The sequence below is a fragment of the Typopeltis vanoorti genome, chromosome 20, assembly GCF_054136105.1.
Source record: "Typopeltis vanoorti isolate ZY-2024b chromosome 20, IOZ_Tvanoo_1.0, whole genome shotgun sequence".
Taxonomy (NCBI): Eukaryota; Metazoa; Arthropoda; class Arachnida; order Uropygi; family Thelyphonidae; genus Typopeltis; species Typopeltis vanoorti.
The window spans coordinates 42,570,335-42,595,728 of NC_143568.1; the positions used below are offsets into that span (position 1 = coordinate 42,570,335).

General features: G+C 35.7%; 1 protein-coding gene across 4 annotated transcripts in view; it reads left to right on the forward strand.

Moving 5' to 3' along the window:
• LOC150095396 (ubiquitin-protein ligase E3C) overlaps positions 1 to 25,394 on the forward strand; it is a 662,747-nt gene that overhangs the window by 328,320 nt on the left and 309,033 nt on the right. For all 4 annotated transcript variants that reach the window (XM_090409807.1, XM_090409808.1, XM_090409810.1 and 1 more), the window contains exon 15: positions 7,598 to 7,702. In XM_090409807.1, coding sequence (XP_090265933.1) covers positions 7,598 to 7,702 — 105 coding nt within the window. The remainder of the gene's footprint in view (positions 1 to 7,597; positions 7,703 to 25,394) is intronic.

Consider the following 25,394-nt stretch of genomic DNA (forward strand, 5'->3'; position numbering starts at 1 on the left):
TTAAAATACAAACAAGTTATCAAAACTCCCAGTTATTTGAATAAACAATAATGCCTTATTTTTCGGCAAAAAATAAGGCATATGTGGAATTATATAGATATATGTGGAATTACAAGGCTGGTGATTATGACAAGCTGAGAAGTCAGCTTTCAGTAGTGCTATGGCATGAGAATTTGAAGGGGGGTGATGTTGATGGTGTGTGGGAGAAAGCTGAGAATCAGACTGTATTCCCAGAGTCAGAAGGAGAAATTAAGTAGGAGTAAGATGGATGAATAATATTATTAAGCAAGAGTTGCAGATAAAGAAAAGGTTATGGAGGAAATATAAAGAAAAAGGAGATTAGCGTTCCCATGAGCAGTACAAGGTACAGGCAAAGAGAGTAACCTGTATGGTAAGGAAAGCCAAAGCTAATTATGAGAGGAAGTTAGCTGATGAATCCAAAAGAAACCCTAAGGAATTCTTCTGTTCTGTGACAAGTAAAAGGAAGAATAACCATGGAAAGATTACTTTAAAAAGTGTTGATGGTAGGGAAATTACAGAAGCAAATCAAATAGTTGAGTTGCTTAGTGATCGTTTTTGCAAAAGTGTACCATCTTGGTTGTGATATTGCTGTGTCGAATACGTCATTGACTAATGAGAGTCTAGAGATAGATGAAATAGAGGTGATTAATATATTACAGAACCTTATTGCTAATACTGCCATTGGGTTAGATAGCATATCGGCCCATGTGTTATGAGAATGTGCAAGAGAATTAGCACCTCCTCTAACCAGGCTGTTTCATTTAAGTGTCATTTTTGGTAAAGTACCAATAGAGTGGAAAGAGGGGAAAATAATTCCACTGCATAATGGAGGCTCCAAGACAGAGGTTGCAAATTATACACCAATCAATATATCTGGAGTGGTGGTTAAGGTTTTGGAGAAATTGGTAAAAATTAGAATTCAGGACTGGGTGGACAGCAATATGATACTTTATAAGGGGTAATGTGATTTTGTGAAGGGTAGGTCTTGCCTCGGTAACTTGCTTACTCCCTATAATAAAGTAACAGTGGAAAGTAAAAGTAATAAAGTGACAGTTGGATAAAGGAAATCCTTACTCAGTGATACTGCTGGACTTTGCAAAGGCATTTGGCAGGATTCCACACGGAACTCTGTTGCATAAATTAGAGCAAATGGGTATGGATCCGAAGCTGGTGATTTGGATTAGATGGTGGCTGATAGATAGATATCAAAGAGTGGTTTATGGAGGAGCTGAGTCCAGGAGGAGGAGGCAGGTGACTAGTGGTGTACCTCAGGGCTCAGTGCTTGGTCCTCTAGTGTTTAATCTGTACATCAATGATATTGGGAATACTTTGAAAGGAAATATCCACTTGTTTGCTGATGATGCAAAATTATGAAGAGTAATAGTCAATTCAGATGATATAGATATCTTGTAGGATGACTTAAATAGGCTGACGGTATTGACTAAGGTAAATAGCTGTCAGTTTAACATGGCTGAGTGTAAGGTGATGCACTTCGAGAGGGTGAGATCACATGCTATTTACTATATTGATGGAACATAACCTTCAAGAAGTTGACAAGGCAAGGGACTTGGGAATTATTGTGGACAGAGAACTTAAGTTTAAAGGGCATATTGCAAAGATTGCCAAAACATCACATCAAATTACATGGTTGTTGAAGAACACTAACAAGCAGGGATAAAGAAGTTATTGTTCTACTTTATAAGGCATTAATAAGACCGCATTTGGACTATTGCACACAGATCTGGTCACCTGCATTTCTTGGTGATGAAGAAATGGTGGAGAGGATTCAGAGGCGAGTAACAAAGATTGTTGCAGGTCTGTGGGATGTTCCCTACAAGGATAGATTGAAGATCTGTGGGCTCCAAAAACTAGCTGATAGACGTAGGAGAGGAGATATGACAGAGGCATATAAATTATTAAAGAGATTTTATAGGATTGATACTGATGACATTTTTGAGACCAGTGCAGGAAGGGAGAGAACGAGGGGCGCCATCCTTTCAGATTATGTAAGAGTGTGGTTAACAAGGGTGTTAGGACTAGATTTTTTGCTTGGAGGGTTGTGAATGGGTGGAATGCATTGCCAGAGGTGATTGTGAACTTCGTCTGTGAATGAATTTAAGGAGCAGTATAATAGGTATTGTGTAAATAATGATTAGTGTATCAATGTAGGGTCTCCTGCGATATGATAGTTATAGCTACTTTCAGATATTTTTTTCTTTCCATGCAGCTTCAATCCAGGGCACTATTTTAGTCTGCTTTGTCATCATCATAATCATTGGCCTTATGGTTCCACATTTACTCCTGAATCAAGGCTCTCTCTCTTGCATGATTAGTCACCCCACAAATCAGATTACATCACTCACTTATAAATTACATTACATTCTACCTCAGCAGTAGTGTTACTTTCACTATTGAGATACGTTTAAAATTTAGTCTCATACAAATCCCAAATTTGGTGAACCATGGAATATTATTGTTTTCCAATTTATGTTGCACCTTGAATGGTTCTTTCTCTTTCTCATTGATTGAACTACGTTGATGTTCTTTCTCCTGCAAGCTCTACAGGTATTTCAATCATTATGATTTGCTAATGAATAAAGTGGTGAAACTTCTTATGCTATGGGACATGAATAATTCCATCACTTTCCTTAGGTACCTTGTAAGATAAGTCAGTAGCTATATATGATAGGTATCGTGAAGTAATTGATTGTGATAGGATGCCATGTTGCAGGCCTGTCACTATCTGTTTGGCAAATTGTTGACAAATTGGATCATCCCAGATCAACAATCAGTGATACCATACTGATATGAAAGTGAAGTAAGTTGACTGCAAAATGCTACCAACCATACTCACCAAATGTGACCTTACGGTGCTATGAAGGATAATATATAAAAACCATCATTCATCAGCCAACACATCGAATGCAGAATTCTGGACATTGACTGGAACACAAATCTGCACAAAAACATTTCAAACAGAAGCTCGCAACATGGGTTTCCATGCTAAGACCACAATATACAAGTGCCACTTTACCCAAACACATGCAGTATGTGTTTGGGTAAAGTGGTGCAAAGAGTGTATACAGTGGAATGTGGAAATTTGGAAGGCTATGTTATGGAGTGACAAATTATGCTTCATCCTGCTTGAGCAGATGGATGGGTGTAGCAGATGCCCAGTGAATGTCTCTTACCAATGTGTGTAATCCCAACTATGAAAAATGTAGGTGGTGGTATGATGGTATGGTTCCATTTTTCCTGGTTTGGCTTTGGACCTCTGTTTGTGTTGTCAAGAACATTGAACTCCGGTATCTGAATATTCTGGGCAATGCTATGCTTTTTACTTGGTGACATTTCTATGGAACTGATTGTCTCTTTCAGCAGGACAATGCACCATGTCATAAGCATGCTGCTGTATGGTTATGGTGTAAGTCTTCTTACACCATAACCATTCAAATGCAGGCCATCCATCTTATATAGATCCTTTCGCCCATCAAACTCACTCCACACATCCACAAATTCCACACCACTCGTCATACATAACCCATGCATAAAGTCATTCGCAATTTTGGCCCTCCTTTTAAACATTTCACTGTCATACCGTGGCAAAAGACTAATCATTCTAACTTCCTCACTCTTTTCTTTTGCTACCTCAAACAGTTCATTCAGGTCTTCTGTCATTTCCATTTTATCTCCTTTCAAATCATTCATACCTGCCACAACAATCATTTCTTTCACCCTTTCCTTTTGCTCTCTAATAGACTCAGTTACATCCTTTATGGTCGCACCAGGTTGATACGATTTTGTCAAATCCTCTACTAACACACCTCGTACTAACGAGTCTCCATACAGCACTCTATCCTTCATTTTGTTCATGTTCACATTCATACACCTATTTTTCCTGTCATACCTTTTATTACTGGTTGGTTCATTCATTCGACTTTTGTTCATGCACTCTAGCTGCTGTTTTGCTCTTTCTATCGCACCATTCAACAACGTGATCTCACTCAATGCATCTATCTCATCTTTTTTATTCTCTGAGAAACCATTAATACTATCATTCACACTTTCTACATTCACACTCTCATAATTCTCATGTACAACCTTGCCGTTTCTTGTCATATTGCTATTTTCTTCATTCTGAAGTTTGACAAAATTATCACACTCACGATCCGAAATACACTTCAATTCCTCATTCTCCCTACATTTTCTACACACATTCAATCCTTTATTATCATCTATCCACACTCCGACCGCACTTCGTAAACCGTACATTTCACAGATAATACACTGACTCATTTCTTTTATACTACCGTTCTTTGATAAAGATGGCGAACCATCATTACTGGCCGCCATTTTCCTTCGTACAGGTGCCATAATTATTGCAACGTGTTTTATCAAATAATAAGTTATAACACACCAAAAACACACAAATAGACGCACTAAAATACGCAAGGCAAACAAAACCACGCAATATTAAGTAATTTTATCAACGATAACTGAAAATAATACTTATCTTATCAGGAGCTTGCACGAACACTCCAATGTATGTATAAGAGTTTAAGGCCGAAAACTGGAATAGTATCTTAAGCAGTAGCAGCTCGTACATAAGCACTGCGACACTGCAGCACCCCAAGGAAAAAATGAAAAAATTAAATTTTGTTTGTGTTTATAAATAATAACAATTCTTACAGCATTATATAAATGCAATACAACATGTTAAAGGTTACAGCATTGACATTGATTGAATAGTTAATAATCGGAATTTTTCGATTAACGCTTTAGATTACGAAACCAATGCACTGCGATCAAAAGCAGTGTCAGAATTATCATGTTAGGTCAATTGCAGCTAGACTTGCCGATATTTGCTTGCTCTTCTCATTGCGTGTTACAAGCGATTCCGACATTGCTCGTTTGGGCAGTGTATCGTGTGCTTGTGCGCGTTATTTCTGCGAGTTACGAAACTTTTATTATTGGTGCCTGTTCATGGTGAGGGTGAACTATTTTTTATAAATCTTATTTTATTTTGTTAAAATAACATATAATTATTTATTTATTATAGATACAAGGCTGAATTATGATGGGTGTCACTGTTGAAAATATGAAAAGAATTATATTTTTTCAATTATTGTTACACGAAACAAATGCACTGCGATCTAACGCAGCGTGAGAATTATCACACCATTTGCAGTTAGACTCGTCGATATTCATTTATGCTTGTCATTGCACGTTACAAGTGATTCCGACACTGCTTGTTTGGGCAGTGTAGCTTACAGATAAATTGTATGCATGTGCGTGTCATTTCTGTGAGATACAAAATTTTTATTATTGGTGTTTGTTCATGGTGAGGGTGGAATATTTTTAATAAAGCAATTTTTTAATATGTAAATTTATTTATTAATAAATTGGTTACTGATTAGGAAAAAAGGAATTTTTTAAATTTTTTTATTTTGTATATGCAGCACCCCCACATAAAATTTTCACCGGCTGCCACTGATCTTAAGTCTCTTTAAATAAAAAATAAAGTTTCATGCTAATTATATTGGATTTCTTCAGATATAAGAGCGAAAATTAGTAGACAAAACAGTAGGAATTCGTAAGGGTGACAACCACTGTGTTGTTATCCAAGAGCCTGATGGTTTAGACAATATTACTAATTGTGCATTGTATTGTTTAGTATGTTGTACATGTTTACACATTCACCTACATGCATATTTACTAATGATGGTTAGGATGTATTGCTATATATACCAGGGAGAGCGGTACTAGCAAATTATCTATTATCTCCCAATGTGTCAATTCAGGATACTTCAGATTCGAAGACAAGATATTTAAACACAGCATCCGATGAACAGAGGCAGCTAAGTGCTGCCATTCCGTGGTCCACAAATCTAACACAGTATATTTTTGTCTGAAATGCTGATGGTTATGGCGGAAATTTTCTCAAATGGACACCGTGCTCTTTCCGGTACTAGAATATATTTCTCGAAGGCTTAGAAGAAAAAGCAATTAGTCCGTCAACACTAAAAACTAAAATCCGGCTGCGTTTTATTGATGATGTTTTTCTCATTTGGGAGCATGGCCTAGATAACCTTAATATTTTTCAGGATCATCTTAACAACTTTCATCACGAGATTAAATTCACCTATGAACTAGAAACCAACAATTGTCTCACTTTTTTAGACTTAAAACTTACAAGATGCTCTGACAATATCAAAATCTCCATCTTCAGAAAACCTACACATACGGACAGATACCTTCATGCATCCTCTCATCACTACCCTCCACAGAAATTTGGTATTATCTCCACCTTGGCACATCGAGCCAGATCATTATTATCAAACGAGATAGAGCGTCAAAATGAACTTAATTTACTAAAAAGGAACTTTCTCAACATTGGTTTCTCTCTAAAAAATATTGAGAAATTTCTTTTCCACCTACTACGGAAGACTCTTCTTCCCCAAGAACGTATATCTCTTTGCCTTTTATTAGTTCCCTCTCTCCCAAACTGGCTAAAATTCTTAAGAAGTTCAACATCAAAACATGTTTCACTACGTTTCCTAAACTCCGTTCCATCCTCAGTTGACCTAAAGAAAAACATCACTTTCTTCAGTACCCAGGAGTTTACAAGATTATTTGTAATTGTGGAAAGCCTTACTATGGACAGACTGATAAATCTATCTTTTTCCGTGTTGAAGAACACAAAAGAGGTATTTCCTACAACGGAATCCGAGCTAGTGCTCTCTCCAGCCACATCCTATTCTCAATAAACTCCGACGAAGGCCGCCAGCATCTTATAGTCTGCTCTCAAACTTCATAACATTTATGCATGTTTGAACTTCTGCATGAACTTGAGAGACGTATTCTCTAATCTAAAGAAATTTCACTCGATTCAATCCACATTAATATTAGCCTCAGCTACAGTTTATCTGATGTGCAGATTTGTGCTGTCCAGTACTGGCGTTCTCATGATATCTCATACACGCAGTTACATACAGCTGGAACTATAGTGCGTACTCCAGTTTAAACTGTACTGCAGTTTATAGTGGATCTGTTGTCGTTATTATATAATGTTTCTGTCATTTTTTTGTTTATAATTCTTTGTGCTTGGACACATGAAGAAGTTGTTTTATCAATGAAACTAGTAGTGTTCCCTATTAAACCCCATTCTTTATAATTCTCGGTGTTTACTCATTTAAACTTTATTATAATTTTCATATATATATATATATATATATATGGCTATTATTATTGCTACACGAATGGGAAGAACCACTAAAATTCTGTTCCAAAGAACAGCATTGTACTGCTGTTCTTTGGAACAGAACAGCCTGCCTTTTCTAAAATTGTACATTTCCAAATAAAAGTTGAAATCCAATGTTAGTTTCTTGATACTTATAGAGTTATAGCATTCTGTAGATTCGGCAATATTATACTTACAACCCCTATAAAAAATTGATACGTCTCATTCACCTTAAAGAAGGTGTGTTATTTATTTCAAGTTTAATAATAATAAACATTGTCTTTTAATAGTTGTTTCACTATGTATTCTAACATTGTAATTTCATTATTTATCTAGGTGGCAGTGACAGTTTTACGACAACTATATATCCGGGATTCACGTAGAGCATTCTCCTCTAAAGGACACTGGATTGCTAGACCACTCTCTATAATGGTCGAGAGGGTAAGATTTACACTCTCTCTCTAATACACGTGCATGTATCTGTCATAGATTTTAGAAAATTTGAAATTCTACCCATCCATGCCAGCTTTGGTATCTTAAATACTGCTTACATAATCAAAAACCTGCTAGTCTACTTTAGAATAGCCGAATTGTATGATGTAACAGACTTCCAATAAACCTTGTTGCTAGTGTACCATAAGAGGAGCATTGTACAATGAGATTATATTCTTAATTTCAACTCTTTTTCTTACATAGCATATTTTTTTATAGCATATTTCTTACAAACAATATTGTGCATGAAGTATCAATAACTATATATTAGATAGCGCTTTAAATTACTTCAAGTTGCCCTTGGTATTCCATAATTCCATATAATAGAGTTGCTCCTCAGACCAGTTTCAACATTAAGTACTGATTAGAGGATGTTACACTAGAGATATCAACAACTATTCCATTGTCAGTCCTTTCCTTCATGCTTACACGGTGATCAGAATACATTATGCAAATTATGGAAACAACTTCCGTGTTAGAGTAAAACTTTAGTTTAATATAAACCAAAATAAACACTCAACATTTCGGCCTTTACATTAAGGTCATTATCTGGAGTATACACATATATACGAAGAAACAAGCTGCACTACAATCTACATGGCATGCTAAAGTTACTGACCAAAGGTTATAACTATTGGCCTGACCTCTGGTGGGAAAAAAAAACCTTACTACATCAAAGCTAGAGTCCAGTCCTATTATTATTATTATCCATTAGGTTACAAAATTAAATTAAGCTGGAGAGCAACATGTTTACAAAAAAGGGAAAAAATTAATAAATAAAATAAAAAATATTATTACTTATATAAGTATACATATAAATTGCAGCCAACTGGTATGGATAGTGGCCAATAAAAGCTGAAAAATTGCTTCAAGTCCCAAAGTCAGGGTTTGCTAGAAATTAAGTGGGCTGAATGTGTAGAATCCAAATTCTTTGGATTTTTATGCTACCATTATTGTTAAGATTGGGTGGTTAATCAAAATTTCACAGACTTCTTTAATTTCCATTCATACCAGGTTTTTTCATTATGTAATGAGCAAATGCTTTTCCAGTCAATTTGGCATAGAGTATTAAGAGCATGATCTGAGAGGCCTGCTTCACCAAAATTGTTAAATTTAATGTGTCATTTGTGCTCTTTTTTACAGATAGGGATTGTATGTCCAATTTCCCCAATATAAGGTAAGTTACAGGTGCAATAGATACAATAAATTCCAGGATGTGTCAATGGGGGGGGGGATCCTTAGAGGAGTTGAATATGTTTTTTAATTTTAAAGGTGGTTTAAAATTAAAATAAAACAAGTGGCATTAAGATTGTAATGGTAGGATTCTATTAATTTTTTCCGATGACCCTTTAGTGTATGGGATATCTATGGCTTTACTGCAATCTATATGATTTTTTGATGAAGTTTTATGAAGAACTTTATTAATAGTATTTTTGCTATAGCCATTATTTATAAATGTATTGCTAATAATTTTTAATTCTTGTTTAAGAGCTTGTTCATTAGAGCAAATTGTTATAGCTCTGTTTTTGAAGGTGTTAATGACTCCCTCTTTGGATAATCTGATCCATATTTTTGTAAAGGGCGGCGATATGAGTAAGCATGTATATATTGGCCAGCATGTGTAGGCTTACAGTAAACAGCGAAGGATAGACAGCCTGAGGGAAGATGTGTGACTAGTGTATCCAGGAAAGGGAGTGAGTTATGAATTTCAATAGTAAATTGAATGCGTTCGTGTTTGTGTTTCTTCATGTGGCTGAGGGCATTTAAAGTTTGGCAACTGTGTGGCCAGATAACAAAAACATCTTTAACATATCTAAGCTAAACTCTAGATTTTAGAGTAAAGGAGCAAGTTGCTCAAAACAGGGAATAGACAGTCTTAATTATCACTTAGCCAAGAAATTAGTGTCAACACTCAAGGAGTTGGTAGGTCATTCCCCTTCCAATAAAAAGAACACACAAACTTTATAAACAAAATAAAAAAACATAACGCTCAGCAAAGATGATTTATTAATCAGTTTTGACGTTTCTGCCCTTTCACAAATGTCCCAATCAATGACACAATTCTTCTCCTACAGAACAAATTTCCATGCAACATTATGGCTCTCTTTGTCCACATACTGTGTTCCAGTTACTTCATGTGGAAAAATAAATTTAATCTGCAAAAAGATGGTATGGCCATGGACTCACCTCAACCCCCCCCCCCCCCAATTGCTAACTTTTATATGGAAGCTTTTGGCCGAGTGGTTAACATATCAGCTCTCCAGCCAAAAAGGCTGCAGGTTTGAATCATGCTGTGGGCATGGATGTTTGTGATTGTCTGTGAAAATACTAGTGGTGATGGGCAGTAGAAGGCAGTGGTGTAGGTGATGTCGTTCACTGTAGTTGGTGAATTTGGGTGGTGGAGGCAGAGAGTTGTGCAGTTAGTGCCCTCCTTCGATGAGTCTTTGGACTCTTTGGAGGTGTTATGTAATAATAATAAAATAAAAATCCTTTTTATTTATTTATTCAAAATCGGCTGCTGCTAAAAATAAAAAAAAAAAAAAAGTAAGATAATCTGATCACTAAATACAGATATCGTACAATATGATAGTGTACCTAACTAATCAACTGTAACTGTAATCAACTACTAGGAAGTATGCCAGAGCTCAATAGTAGTAAGATTTGAAATGAATAAGAATAGGAACTGTTATATATTATGCATTTCTCCATCCAGCAACTGTGGCTAAATGCTAACAATTGAAGTGTGCTTAATGAACATAGTCCTATAACTGAATTAAATTGATGAATTATTGTCTTAGGAGAACAAGAATCACATTCTAAAAAAATATTTTTTTTTTAGTAAATGCATCATTTTTTTAAGCAAAGTTACACTTTGCCCAAAAAAATGATGGATTTTGGAAAATTTCCTTTATAGGAAATTTTTCAAAATCAATTTCAGAAAATTAATATTTTCGAAAGCATTCAAAGTTTCTTTGTTTCTTCAGCTATGAAATAAGGATTGATCTTTAATATCCCCTGTTTCTATCTAATATTATATTTTCTTCTTATTGGCTTGTTTCTATATAAAATACTCCTAACTATTCACTGATATCTTGTTCTTTCTCAGTTTTTCCTTTTTCTGTGATGGTTTTACTGCAAGCACTTGTTATGCTAATCACTGATTACCTTTTCTGCTTAAGTTACCACACCTTGGACTTGATCATTTCATATGTTATCAAATATTAGTATCAAATTAAAGTAAGTTTTATGGTTTACACATGTAACAAAAATTATATTGAATTTATGCAAAAACTCCAATATATTTCACCCAATGTTATGTGGACATCAACAGGGAGATACTGTTAACTACATAAGGTGAATCAAAATAATGAGTCAAAAAGCATGCATATATTAGCTTGTGTCTCAAACACAGCTGAGGGATATGATTTTACACTATTAGAGATCAAAGTGTTATATTGGCTTCTTTCCCTTAACGGAACTTTGTGATTTTATATAACGATATTGATAAGACCCTTTCTTGATAACACGTGATGCCTCTGGTTTACAAGAGAATTGGCTCTGGGAGGAGTCAGTCCTGTTGTCTCAGAGTCCTGAGATCAGCCTCTCAAGAAGTTGTAAGATATTTATATTTTGAGACTGTGCCTCTTAGGACTAATGAATTTTATAAGTTATAATAAAAGAGAGATGATCTCAGGAAAGAACACAAGTGATATCCTAAATCTGCTGGCATGGCCAAGATCTTATTCCTTAATTCCCTGCTGAGGTTCTCATTAATCTTTTTATAAGCGGTGAATCAAATTCCACACACAGACAACTTGATAAGATTAAAGAAAACAAAGGTTTAATAAACAATATATATAATACATACAGATTGGAACACTGCACAATTTCAGTCAATGGTTAATATATTAAGATATTAAAACTCTAACTGGGCCCAATCATCCCATGCTTAGTATTACGAATGATATTAACCAATAAATTTTCTTGCAAGGCTAGATACATGTGGCAAAAAAATCACTTCTAAACTAAATGCTAACAGATAATGTTAAATGATAACGCTGATATCCAGGCTATCTTGGATATCAGCATTATCATTAAATTCAATACAAAATTCTAGTTGTACTATCATTTAAACCTCAATGCTAATCTTCAAAACGTTTTCTGAAACATCTCAACATCCTAGTTATTACAATAACTCAGCACTGCTACGAAACTACCATAATTTATTTTTCAAGATTCTGAACGCTACAGTCCTGTCTTATGTTATCATTAATGCTCTCTCTCTTTAAATTGATCACTTAAACAAATTCCTTTCATCCACAGCTAGCAATGAAAAGTTTCTACTTGTCTGAGTCTACTTGATGGTAGGAAAGAAGACAGTTTTCATGCCGGTTTGAAGAAAGCATATAGATTGAATTTATGAAGAATCCTTGTTATTTGTTCCATGGTTCCTTTGAGAAATTCTTTTCATATCAGATTGTAGTCTGGTAGAAGGATGATAATTATTTCAAGTTATATCTGACCCAACTCCTAGAATCTCAAGTTAAAGTCTGTTTGAACAATATCTTTATACTGTTTAGTCTTGTGAACAATTTCTCTCTTGTTCTATATAATTTTTTTCAACTGACTCCACTTATTCTGTTATCTATTGTGATATTTAATTTTCTGACTTCATTAAAAATTGTGCCTCAATTACTAAAATGCTACTTCTGTTCTATGACTGCTAAGCATACATCTTCTGGTTTTTTTCTATGTTTTTCATAGTTTGTCTTTTTTTTTTTTTGTTGGTTTTCATACTAAATTTGGTTAGTATTTTGAAGACTTGTAATTGATTTATGTATTTAAAGGATAACATATCTCTGTATAGTAAACAGCTAATGTTGATATCTCCTTTGAGCTTTTGTATATTGCTTCTTGATAATATGCAAATAATTCGGTGTTGGTGTTATGAATTTCATTTAGCATTGTGTCTGTGGGTCTTGAGATGGAACGTTTTCTTCTTTTGTATAGAAAGGGAGTTTGTTATCATGGTGTTTGCTATAGCAAGAGTCAATTCAACATCAAATGACCTTTCTTTCTGTACATCTTTTGATACTAACTGCTGATTTGGAACTTAAATTAATGCAAGTTAAACTGTGCATTTCTCTATTTTAGGTTCTTTATACACCATTTAGATTTAATCTCATTCATATTTACCCTCCTTGATTTCATCATATGTTGCCTTGAGATCAGCAGTTTCTTCTATTTAAATAAGTCCCAGACATGAGAGATTTCATATTAAAAATTCTCTTTTAAATTCTCATGGAGATGATGAACATGAGGAATTCTCATGTTTACAAATAGAAATTGATAATGCTAATAATAATAATAAAACAAGTTGATAATAATAGGAGACTTTCATGCAAAAATAAGCAAGTTATTTTGAGGACATGGTGGGAATAATAGAGAAATTTGAGATTGATGGAATAGGTGATAGTCCTTGAATTTTATAAGACAACAGGACTGGTGGCGACTAACACTTTTTTTTCATAGAGGCAGTCATAAATATCCATAAACTGTGCTTGATGGAAAAACTAAAAACTGTATTGAATATATCTTAGTCATCAAAAAATGTAAAACTTTTAACATTTTGGAATGTAAAAAAAAAGTAAATATATATGGATTTTGATCATGAAATTCTATCAGCACAAATAAAGCTTAAATTCAAAACAGCGACCAATAGGAAACTGCCTCTAAGGTTTGACACCTCAAGCCTTAGAGGTATTTTCCTATCTTTTACTTAAAGATTAAGCTGAGTGGCTATGCACTTCTCAACCATATTCCTGAGTACAATTCCCATCACTGATGTGAGGAGCTTAGGATCTTTCTCAGAGACATAGCCAAGCTATCCTGTCTTGCGCGTGGACTGCAGGGTTTTTCTCCCCACTTTATCTGGGGTTTTTCATCCCGCAAGTAGGCAAACCGAACTTGAGAATTTAATGCTTCTACACAGAGAGGATACACCAGGAGGCATAGGGCTGATCACCTTATCCTTATGACAGTTGTCATTAAATGAATAGAAAACCCTCGACACTGCAAGGTAAAAGAGGGGAAAAGGAAGAAGAAGAAAAAAATTAATTATAAAATGGGAGCCTTAACTCTTGAAAACAAAAAAAATTGGGAAAAAAAGGGGGGGGGGAATGCAGTACCAGATGCAATAAAACAAACATTACAGAAAACAGAGAGAGGGTAACCTGGTGATAATTGGCTTTTTTTTTTCTTTTTAAAGTAAACCTGTAGCATCAAATGAAAAAAAAAAAGCTTCTTTTTACTCGAAGCCTATCTGAATTACTAGAAACCACAAACCGTTAAAAAATAAAATCACATCTAAATGTAGAGAAGCAGAACCAAATTGGATAAATCAGAAGGCAGATGTATGTCAGAATGCAGATTTTCATTATAATATAAAAGTGGTTGTCAATTTAATTGCAGAATGTAAGGTTTTGCAGTTTGGGTTTTAAAAAAAAATATATATATATATACTGTATATCACATTGATGGTACTGATGGTATTGGAGGTGCTTAAGGGTCAAAGCTGTATAACTGAGAGGAGACCTCAACATAGCCTTTAAAGGAATGCAGAAAACTGACCAGGGCTTCTGACCTAATGTCCAATCCTCACCTTCTCGTGATGCACCCTGTTGGGTATCTACTTTGATACTGAATGAACGAGGATGGGCTGGCAATTTGGGATTTAGCCGACCAAATTGTATTCTTATTGGTTAAACCAAAATAAAAAATGATGGTACAACATGACGAAATTTCATGCCGGCTGGGGCGTCACCCGGTTAAACAAGGCCCCCGTTGTTTTCGCCAGGGAACCAGGGTGAACAGCGAAAAGTCAGCTACTGGAACAAATCTGAAAACAAACCCCAACTCAACATCACCAGAGTTAAAGATCGGTACTATCAATGTAAGAAGCCTGAATGACAAAGAAATGGAGCTAGCTGAGGAATTAGATAAGTACCAGATTGACATAATAGGGGTGACGGAAACAAAAAAGACCAAAACTGGTGAGATCTTTCTGAGCAATAAATACAAAATGTTATATTCAGGCAATGACAATCAAGGAAAAGAAGGAGTAGCTATAGTATTCAACACAAAATACGAGGCTAATCTTCTTGAATGGCAGTCAGTCTCAAGTAGAGTAATGTGGGCAAATATGAGAATGGGGAACTGGACAATGAGACTTATTTCTGCCTATGGTCCCATAGAAGGTTCTACTAAGGTAGAAGTGGAGGAATTTTTTGACGCTCTAGAAAAAGCAACTGACACAATGAAAAAGGAAAAGTTGGTCCTTGTTGGGGATCTAAATAGCAGAGTAGGAAATGATTGTGAGACATACAAAAATATTTTGGGAAAATTTGGAGAAAAGAGCAAAGCTAATAATAATGACAAATATCTGTTGGATTTCTGCTCAGGACATGGACTGGTTATTACTAACACCATGTTCCAACATAAAAATGTGCACAAATTCACATGGAGAGAAGAGGCTAGGAATAAGAAAAGTTTCATTGACTGTGTTATTTTTGATAATGACGTTTTCTCAGTGGTGCAGGACACCAGAGTGTACAGAGGATTTGAAATTGGAAGTTATCACCATATAGTCTTGAGGAGGATAAAATTGAATTTCATATTGAAAAGAATAACATTTAAGAAAGTTTTAAAGCGAATAAAAGTTGAGCAGCTCTCAGATGTGAACTGTAGACTAAAATACAGAAAGATTGTTGAAAAGAAAATGAAAGAGTTTGAGAACAGGAATCAAACCTTGGAGATTCAGTGGCAAACTCTGAAGAAAACATTGATTGATTCTGCCAGAGAGGCATGTGGTGAGGTTGTGTGCAAGGATAAAAAAATCAGAAATCCCTGGTGGACACAGGAAGTTAAAGAGGCAGTGAAGGAAAAGAAGAAAGCATATCAAAAGTTCCTGTCAAATAAGTCAGCTTGTGCTCTTAGAGAATACAGAGACAAATGCAAGATTGCTAAACACCGTGTAAAACTAGCTAAACAAAAGTCATGGGAGGACTTTGGCAAGAATATAGAAAATAAATATCAAGAAGGTGGCAAAATATTCTGGAGGTTGTTGCAGAAGCTTAGGAATGGAGGAAAGAGTGCTGTAAAAGGAGTTAGAGATTATAAAGGTGACATGAAAACAGGAGAAAAAGATATCCTTGAAGTATGGAGTAATTACTTTGAAAAACTACTAAATGAAACAAGCAGTGATGACAGCACAGTGATAACAAACACTGACCAGGCATGCAGTCAGGAATACATATCCATACTTGAAGTAGAAAAAGCCATCAAAGGCTTGAAATGTGGAAAGGCAGCAGGAGTAGATGATATTCGGCCAGAAATGCTGAAGTATGGTGGTATAAAAGTCTTACAGTGGCTGCACTGCATAGTTCAGAAAGCCTGGACAGAGGGACGAATTCCTGATGATTGGAGTAGAGCTCTCATAGTACCCATATATAAAAAGGGAAATAAAACTGAATGTGAGAATTACAGAGGTATTTCCCTACTGAGTGTTCCTGGCAAGATCTATGCAAGTATACTTGAGAAAAAACGGTTGAGAAGTATTGTGTAAGAAAAGCTTGGTGAAGCACAAGCTGGATTCAGGCCAAATAGAGGCTATCAAGATCAGATCTTCGCTTTACGACAAATAGTCGAGAAAGCATGGGAATATAACAAAGATCTGTATTTAAGTTTTGTCGATTTGGAAAAGGCATATGACAAGGTGCCAAGAGAGATGCTATTCAATACGCTGCAGTTATATGGTGTCAATGGGGCATTATATCAAGCAATACTCAGTCTTTATTTGAGTTGTAAGTCAGCAGTTAGAATTGAAGGAAGGAATTAATGTTAAATCTGGTGTGAGACAAGGATGTACATTATCCCCCTCTGTTAATTATTATCTATATGGATCACATAATGAAGGAAACTGGTATTAAACCTGATATCAAAATTGGAGATGTTAATGTCAGCTCTTTGCTTTATGCGGATGATGTTATACTTCTAAAAAAATCCGCTACAAGTCTGCAAGATTCTCTGACTAAATTGAATAGCTGTTGTAATAGATATGGTATGAAGGTCAGCAATAAAAAGACAAAAACAATGAAAATAGGCAGAATCATTGAAAATGTCAACTGTGTTGTGAATGGAGAACCTGAGGAACAAGTAAAACATTTCAGCTATTTAGGCACGATTTTTACTGAAGATGGTAAATTAAATATAGAAATAGACAACAGAATCAGCAAAGCTGGTATGGTGGGAAGTCAATTGAATAAATTCATATGGAATAAGAGAGAAATTAGTTGGAACACTAAATTAGCTGTATACAACACAGTGTTCAAACCAGTTTTAACTTATGGATCTGAGAGCTGGGTCAAAAATAAAACACTTGACCAAAGACTCGAGACCGCAGATATGAGACTCCTGAAAAAGATTAGAGGTGTGAACAGATGGCATTAATGGCAATATCATATTAAAAATTAGGATATTAGGAAAGAACTGGACATTGTCAGCATCCAGGAATGCATTAGCAGAGCTAATCTCAGTGGTATGGTCACTTAAATAGAATGGGAGAGGAAAGAATAGCAAAACAAGTGTTCTCTGCCAGGTTGGCAGGAAAACGACCCAGAGGAAGACCAAGATATAGGTGGATTGATATGGTACAAAGTGCCTTAGACGATAGAAATATAAGATCTGATAATGTTGGAGTCTTGACAAGTAACAGACTGATTTGGAGGAAAATTGTAGATAGGAAGTTAGTAATGATGTAATTTTTTCATGTAGTACTGTCATATCCTGTACACCCCTTGAGGGTACATGGCAGGAATTTGATGATGATGATGGTACTGGATTTTACAGAATGTAAAGGATTATATAAAGAGAAAGTTTAAAATCACTGAAAGCGGGGAGGGACCTTTCATAGATGCCTTACTCAAAATTTGTCAAGATGTGTGGAAGAATGATTCATTGCCTGAAGATTGATGTACTTTTGATTTCTATTCCTAAAAAAGAAACAGTACAGAAACTAGCAATTATAGAACTTTAATCAGTCATCCAAACAAAATTTTGCAAAAAATTTTACTCTAGTATTGAGATGAAATGCCTAAGAAAAATCAATAGAACCAACTGGACAGAAAGAAAAACAAATGAAAAAGTCAGAGAACAACGTAACTTGAAAGAAACAATAATTACAGCACTAAAAAGAGCCAACTGAGCTGGTTTGGACATGTTTCAAGAACGAATCCAGAAAGACTAGAATATTATTAAATGGTAGAATTGAAGGACAGCCCAGCAGAGGAAGACCAAGAAAGAAATGGATTGACAATATTAAAGAAAGCACCCACTTAAACTCCATAATAGAACTTCATAAAAAGACAGCAGACAGAAAGAAATGGCAAAAATTTGTCTTTGAGAACTCAACCCGCCATGAGTGGAATAGAGGAAAAAGAAGAGTATTGAGAGCAAAATAGAAAGTATACTTTTAGAGAAACAAGTAGGAATCCATAAAAACGAGTACAATGGATCATTTACTTACAATACATCTTATTGGAGAAAATGTATTGAACATAATAAAATACTATGCCACAATTTTATAGATATGCAGAAGGCCTTTGATTCATTATGGCATGAAACATTGTGCAAAATACTGATGTAAAATATCGCGAAAAATAAGTTTTGTTTAACGAATTTTCGCTAATTATTTTACAATTAAATCTTTGTCTAGAATAATAAAATATAATAAGATACTAAGTAGTTGCAATAATAAAAGAATTATAAAGATGTATATGCTGCTAAAAGTGCACTTGCGCTAAAGAAATGTTACTAAGAACTTAAAAAGACATGTCAGATTAGCGTCGAACGCCAAAAGGATCGTAAGGTCAAACGGCCTGCGATGACGTAGGTTCATTCATTGCTCATGGCTAATCCTGGAATACTTCGAAAATAGAAAAAAGAACTGTGATTTGAATAAAAGGGCAATACAGCACGTGGTTCGAGCTTTTTTCGATCTGTGGCTGACCTTTCCTGGACTTTAGCGCAGGCACCTCAGGTGCTGTGCTAAAGTCCAGGAAAGATCAGCCAAAAAAAACTATCCTCCTTCTACTCCAGAAGGGCTCCTTCTGGAGTAGAAGGAGGATAGTTTTTCCCACCGTTGATGCCGGATGTACTTCTGCCATCCACTCGCTCTAGACTGCGGATAGCCACGGCAGAACTCCAGTGCATAATTCAAAGGAAGACTATCGAGGATTTGACCTGATAGAAGTGGCCATGTATCATTAAGGAATTGAACATTCCTCTCAAGAAATTGTTAACAAGTAAGCCCTCGTTTGGTTTTGCAGTATGCGATACAATTGTGTCTAGAAATGGTAAATAGAAAGAAAGAGCCTAATTGTTAACTGGCAGCTGTATGTGAACTGAATGTCTTGTTTTTTTGAAGAACTTGTTTTGTTAATGTTATCTGATTCTCGGAAATGCTTGATACAATATCTGAATTAGCCTTAATTAAGAAGTAAATGTAATGGAAGAGAATTAACTGTGTTAACGTTCCTATAACAATTGTGTATACTAATGAGCTACATTTGTTATTTGTGCATTTTATCTAAGTTAGTATTTAATCATTCTTTCTATGCTTTGTATCATGTCTTTGAAGTCAAAATAAATATGTTTTTTTTTTTCAACTGCCTGATTCTAATTCATAAGCCAATGCACTATCCTGAAAATAATTAATGAACCTGCAGGAGTAAATTATAACAGCGAACCACGACTTGCATTTTTTTGGATATTTGTGTAGAAGTGTAAGATTACTTTTTGTCTTCTTACACTTCTCGCCCTGACTGTTAACATAAATTAGATCAGTCAAGTGGCACAGTCGGAATTAAAATAAATTTCTTAATTGATTTGTGAATGATTGCTCAGGGATTTTCATGCCAGATAGATCTTAAAAACGAGGTCTATCTAGCAGCAGAAGAAAGGTGTGGGGGGGGGGGCAAGAAGTAAATACTAAGTAAGGAAATAGATAGAAGACACAGTAAATATTACAATGGCGCAGCCGTCGGCAGGATAAAATCCACATAATAAAATTCAAGTGAAGTGGATTGGGATAGTTTTGGCTTAAGGAACAGGTAAACTTTAGCAAGTAAGATTATTTCCTTTTTGCAATTGAAATTGAAATTATATGAATTGTGATACTACTGATTGTAAAGTAACTAGAATTGACATAAGAATCGATGGCAAGGAGTTTTTTAGGACTGTAAATCCTCAACTTGTTATTCCATCATTCTCTGGGGATGAAAATGATGACATTCATTCCTATTTCAGTTTTGTAGAGGAATTAAGAAAAATTAGGAGGTGAAGGACTTCCATTTACTGATTCTCCTAAGAAACAAACTGGTTGGTAAAGCAAAGATCTTCTTAAATGCTTCCCCAATTCTTAGAGACACTTTAGAGTATTCAAAGTTTAAGGATACTTTAATATCTCAGTATTCCAAAGTGAGGAATGTAAGCCCCAATCTTTAGAAGTTACAGAAATGCGGGCAAGGAAACAAAGAAAGTGTTACAGACTTCTATAATAAATTACTAACTCTTGCAAGTAGTCTGAGTGTTTCTGAATAGGATAAGCCGCATTTAGATTGGGCAGTCTCCAATCAATTTCGATTGCGATTAAGGGAAGAACTAAAAGAAACAGCATATAAAAAGAAAATAAAGAACTTGGAAGAGTGTTACCTTGCAGTCAGAGACAGAGAGGAAAGGCTTGGTGATATACATCCTGCCTCTATCCCCAAACAAGTACACTCTATTAAACAAGTAGGTGATTCCACCTGTAACTCAAAAAAGGTTCTTGATATGCCAAAAGAAAAATCCCCAAGAGAAGTGGAAGGAAAGGACATAAACCTAGAGAACATAGCTCATATTAAGGTTGTGACTGAAGAAAAATTGAAAACCAAACCGAATTTGATATGGAGTCAGTAAGATTATTAATTAAGCATGAAATAGAGAGGTTACATCAACCAGTAATGGAGCGATTAGACGCCATTATCAAAGAATTAGGTGAGCTCAAAATGATGGCCCCAAAATTTAATCCATGTCAGAAAAGGGGGGGGGGGGGGGCTAGTGAAGAGAAAGACAGAAGAAAGCCACCTAAATGTTACAACTGTAACAAGGTAGGACGTTTAGCTAATAACTGCTTTATGAAGAGAAACTCACCCCATAGAGGAATGAGATATGAATCAAATGTCATGTTTAATAAGCAGAGACCTGATAGTTCTATGACAGTTATTCAAGGCTTGGTACGAGGGATACCTTGTGATACCCTACTGGATACTGGGTCCCAGGTCATTCTTCAAGAGAGTATGTACCCTTATCACAAATAACATGATAGAGCTGAGAAAGCCAATCAAGCTAACAGGCATCTCAAAATCTGAAGTATGTGCTCAGAGAAAGATAAAAGTAGGCATTAAGCTACCTGAGTTTAATTTGAACGTTTACCAAGAAGTGTTAATTCTTCCTATGTCCTCTCGTCCGAGCGTTCAAATTATTTGGGATTGAATTTTCTGCAAAAGTGCAACTTCTCCTGTGATTTTCAAAAGGGGAATATTTCCCTAATGAGAATTAAACGCGCCCAACATGGCAGCAGCAATCTTAGGTCTCAGGCTGAAAAGGTTGACAAGGGAACCAAGCCAGTAAATAAAAGCAGAAAAATGAATAGACAAAGAAAGAAAGATAAAGACAAGTGCCGATTTGACTCAAATGACTCTTCCCATAATCCTGTAGAAAACGGACGTCTTGAAAAGGAAATGCCTACTGAAGCATATGCGATTTCCAGTGTTGCACTGGCTGACCCTGCTAAGAGGGAAGACAGTAACATAGGTAAGCTAAGCAGTACTGAGACTTTAGGAAGAGTCTTATATAAACCTCCTCATCACCAAACCTGGGGTAAGCCCCATATTATACAGGCTCAGAAAGGAGATCCTGAATTGAAAAAAATATATGAAAAAATTAAGAGAGGTGACCTCCTATGAATCGAGTATTCCTCAAAACACTTTACCTAGATAAAGATGGACGGACTTCTCTTGTCAGGGAAGAGAGTCTTGGGAAAATTTGCAGAAAAGATTCTTGTTCCAAGAGTTATGATTCCATGGATAATTTACTAGTTCCATGATTCAAACGGACATAAGGGATTTGATGAAACATGGCACCAGATTAGTGAAAACTACACATGGAAAGGAATGAAAAATGATATCGCCAATTATGTGGAAAATTGTCGTGTCAACAAGGGTTTGAAAATTGAAAGTGTAAGGAACTAGTCAAAGTCATCTCCAGAGAATGAGGGAAGCAAAGAAAAAAAAAATAAACCTTGAGTTAAATTTTTTTAGAGAAAAGGGTGGCCTTTGTAAAATATCGCGAGAAATAAGTTTTGTTTAACGAATTTTCGCTAATTATTTTACAATTAAATCTTTGTCTGGAATAATAAAATATAAGAATGTACTAAGTAGGTGCAATAATAAAAGTATTGTAAAGATGTATATGCAAAAGTGCACCTGCACTAAAGAAACGTTAATAAGAGCTTAAAAAGACATAAATCGGATTAGCGTCGATTGCCAAAAGGATCGTAAGGACAAACGGCCTGCGATTACGTAGGTTCATTCATTGCTCGTGGCTAATCCTGGAATATTCCAAAAATAGAACAAAGAACTGTGATTTGAATAAAAGGGCAATACAGCACGTGGTTCGGGACTTTTTTCGACCTGTGGCTGACCTTTCCTGGACTTTAGCGCGGCACCTACGAGGACTCCTTCTGGAGTAGGAGGAGGATAGTTTTCCCCACCGCCGATGTCGGATGTATTTCTGCCGTCTGCTTCTCTCTAGACTGCGGATAGCCATGGCAGAACTCCAATGCATAATTTGAAGGAAGACTATCGAGGATTTGACCTGATAGAAGTGGCCACGTGTATCATTAAGGAATCGAACATTCCTCTCGGGAAATTGTTAACAAGTAAGCCCTCGTTTTGTTTTGCAGTATGTGATACGATTGTGTCTAGAAATGGTAAATAGAAAGAAAGAGCCTAATTGTTAACTGGTGGCTGTATGTGAACTGAAAGACATTCAGTTCACATACAGCCGCCAGTTAACAATTAGGCTCTTGTTTTGTTAATGTTATCTGATTCTCGAGATGCTTGATACAATATCTGAATTAGCCTGAATTAAGAAGTAAATGTAATGGAAGAGAATTAACTGTGTTAACGTTCCTACAACAATTGTGTATGCTATTGAGCTATATTTGTCCCATAGAGGATATTCTGTGATAAGTAAGATTGAGTAATTTTACTAGTAAAAGTGTTATAATCTATGATCAAATAGTGAGGTAAAGTGTGATATATGGTGCATTTTGTCTAAGTTAGTATTTAATCATTCTTTCTATGCTTTGTATCATGTCTTTGAAGTCAATATAAATGTTTTTTTTGTTTTTTTTTCAACTGCCTGATTCTAATTCATAAGCCAATGCACTATCCTGAAAATAATTAACGAACCTGTGGGAGTAAATTATAAAAGCGAACCACGACTTGCATTTTTTTGGATATTTGTGTAGAAGTGTAAGATTACTTTTTGTCTTCTTCTCGCCCTGACTGTTAACATAAATTAGATCCATTAAGTGGCACAGTCGGAATTAAAATAAATTTCTTAATTGATTTGTGTATGATTGCTCAGGGACTTCCATTCCAGATAGATCTTAAAAACAAGGTCCCCTGATGTGTATGGCACCCAACAATCCCGAGTTCCGGACTGGTAGGCCGGTTCTCCTTGAATTCTGATGACTCGAATTTTGAAAACTCGAAAGGAGGGTCCATTCCCCTGGCTACTAAAGCATTGAACCTACCGAGTTCTGGACTGATAGGACGGTTCTCCTTGAATTCTGATGACTCGAATTTTGAAAACTCTAAAGGGGTCTCTGTCTGTTGCCTGCAGTGCCCAACCTCTGAGTTCTGGACTGGTAGGCCAGTTCTCCTTGAATTCTGAAGACTCGAAACCCCCCCCCCCCCCCCCCCCCCCCCCCCCCCCCCCCCCGAGTTTCGGACAGGTAGGCTGATTCTCCTTCTTGAATTTTGAAAACTCGAAAGGGGGGTTCCACGGCACTCAATCCCCGAGTTCCGGACTGGTAGGCCGGTTCTCCTTGAATTTTGAAGACTAGAAAGGGGATCCTTCCCCCAAAGTTCCGGACTGGTAGGCCTGGTTCTCCTTGAATTCTGAAGAGTCGACACTCAGACTAGCCCCTGAGTTTCAAAACATTTCAAATAACTTGACAAAAAATGTGTCACAAAAACGTTACAAAAAAAGGCTTATCATTTTATATTATAGAGTAGATGTACATACATAATTACAGTAGAATTCGCTTATTGTGAAACCTGATAATATTATCAATCGACTATTAACACACCATTTAAAATGAATTTAAAATAATCCAGCTATTATAATCAAAGTTCCGCTTATTGTTATCAAAATCTTTGGGTGTTTAGCCTTTTGCATCTCAGAATTCTAAGAAATAAGGTTAATCAGGAGAAAATTTGACAAAGAATATTTGTCGAAATCTGACTCTTGTTAATCTTCCTTTGATCTTATATCTTCCAGGGAAATGCAGGTGGGTAATCGTACGTAAATCTTAAATCTTCAAGGCAAATGCAGGCGGTGGGGGGGGGGGGGGGGTTATAAATACAGTCTAAATGTGATTTTTTCAGTTTATTTTTGTGCTCTCTTTCAGTAAGTGAATTTGGCTTAAAGTGCTTGTCAAAACAGCCCTTAGCAGTATGGCAGAAGCAAGTAAAAAACGTGAAGGTTTATCATTTTAAGAGAAGCAGAGAATTTTGGAATGCTATGAAAAGTTGTCCAAAATGAGTCAGTGTAGTGTGGCTGTACGTTTAAAAATTTCGCAACTACTCTTGTGTAAGATCTTAAAAAACAGATCAAACATTGAAACTTCAGCTCTTACTAATGAGAACATGGATCGGAAGAGTGCCAGGTCTAGTAAAGATACTCAAGTTGAATCAGCATTAAAAATTTAGTTTAGTAATGTTCATGAAAAGAATGCTTTGATTAATGGGTCTTTGATACGTCAAAAAGCAGAAGAACTTGCAAAAACAATGGGCAAAGAAAATTTTACCACAACTGATGGATGGTTTAACAGGTGGAAAAAGTGAGAGAATATTGTTTACAAGCATATTCACGGTGAAGAAGAAAGTGCTGATTTTTTTATCAGCTGATGCGTGGATTAAGACTGTGTGGCAAAAAATTATTGCTGAATATTCTCCCAAGTGTTTACTTACAATGCAGGCGAAACATGACTATTTTCGTGCAATGTCTGAGCGTACTTATTTGATTAAAAATGAAAGTACTAAAGGATTTAAATCTTTAAAAGAGCAGGTGGCTTGTTGTGCTAATATGAGAGGTGAGAAACGAGAGCTCCTAGTGATTGGAAAAAGTAAATATCCTCAGTGTTTTAAAGGTGTCAAATCTTTGCCTGTTGATTACTGTTCTAGTGCAAATGCTTGGTTGAGTAATGACATTTTCAACAATTGGTTAAGTGGGATCTTAAATTAAAGGGGAA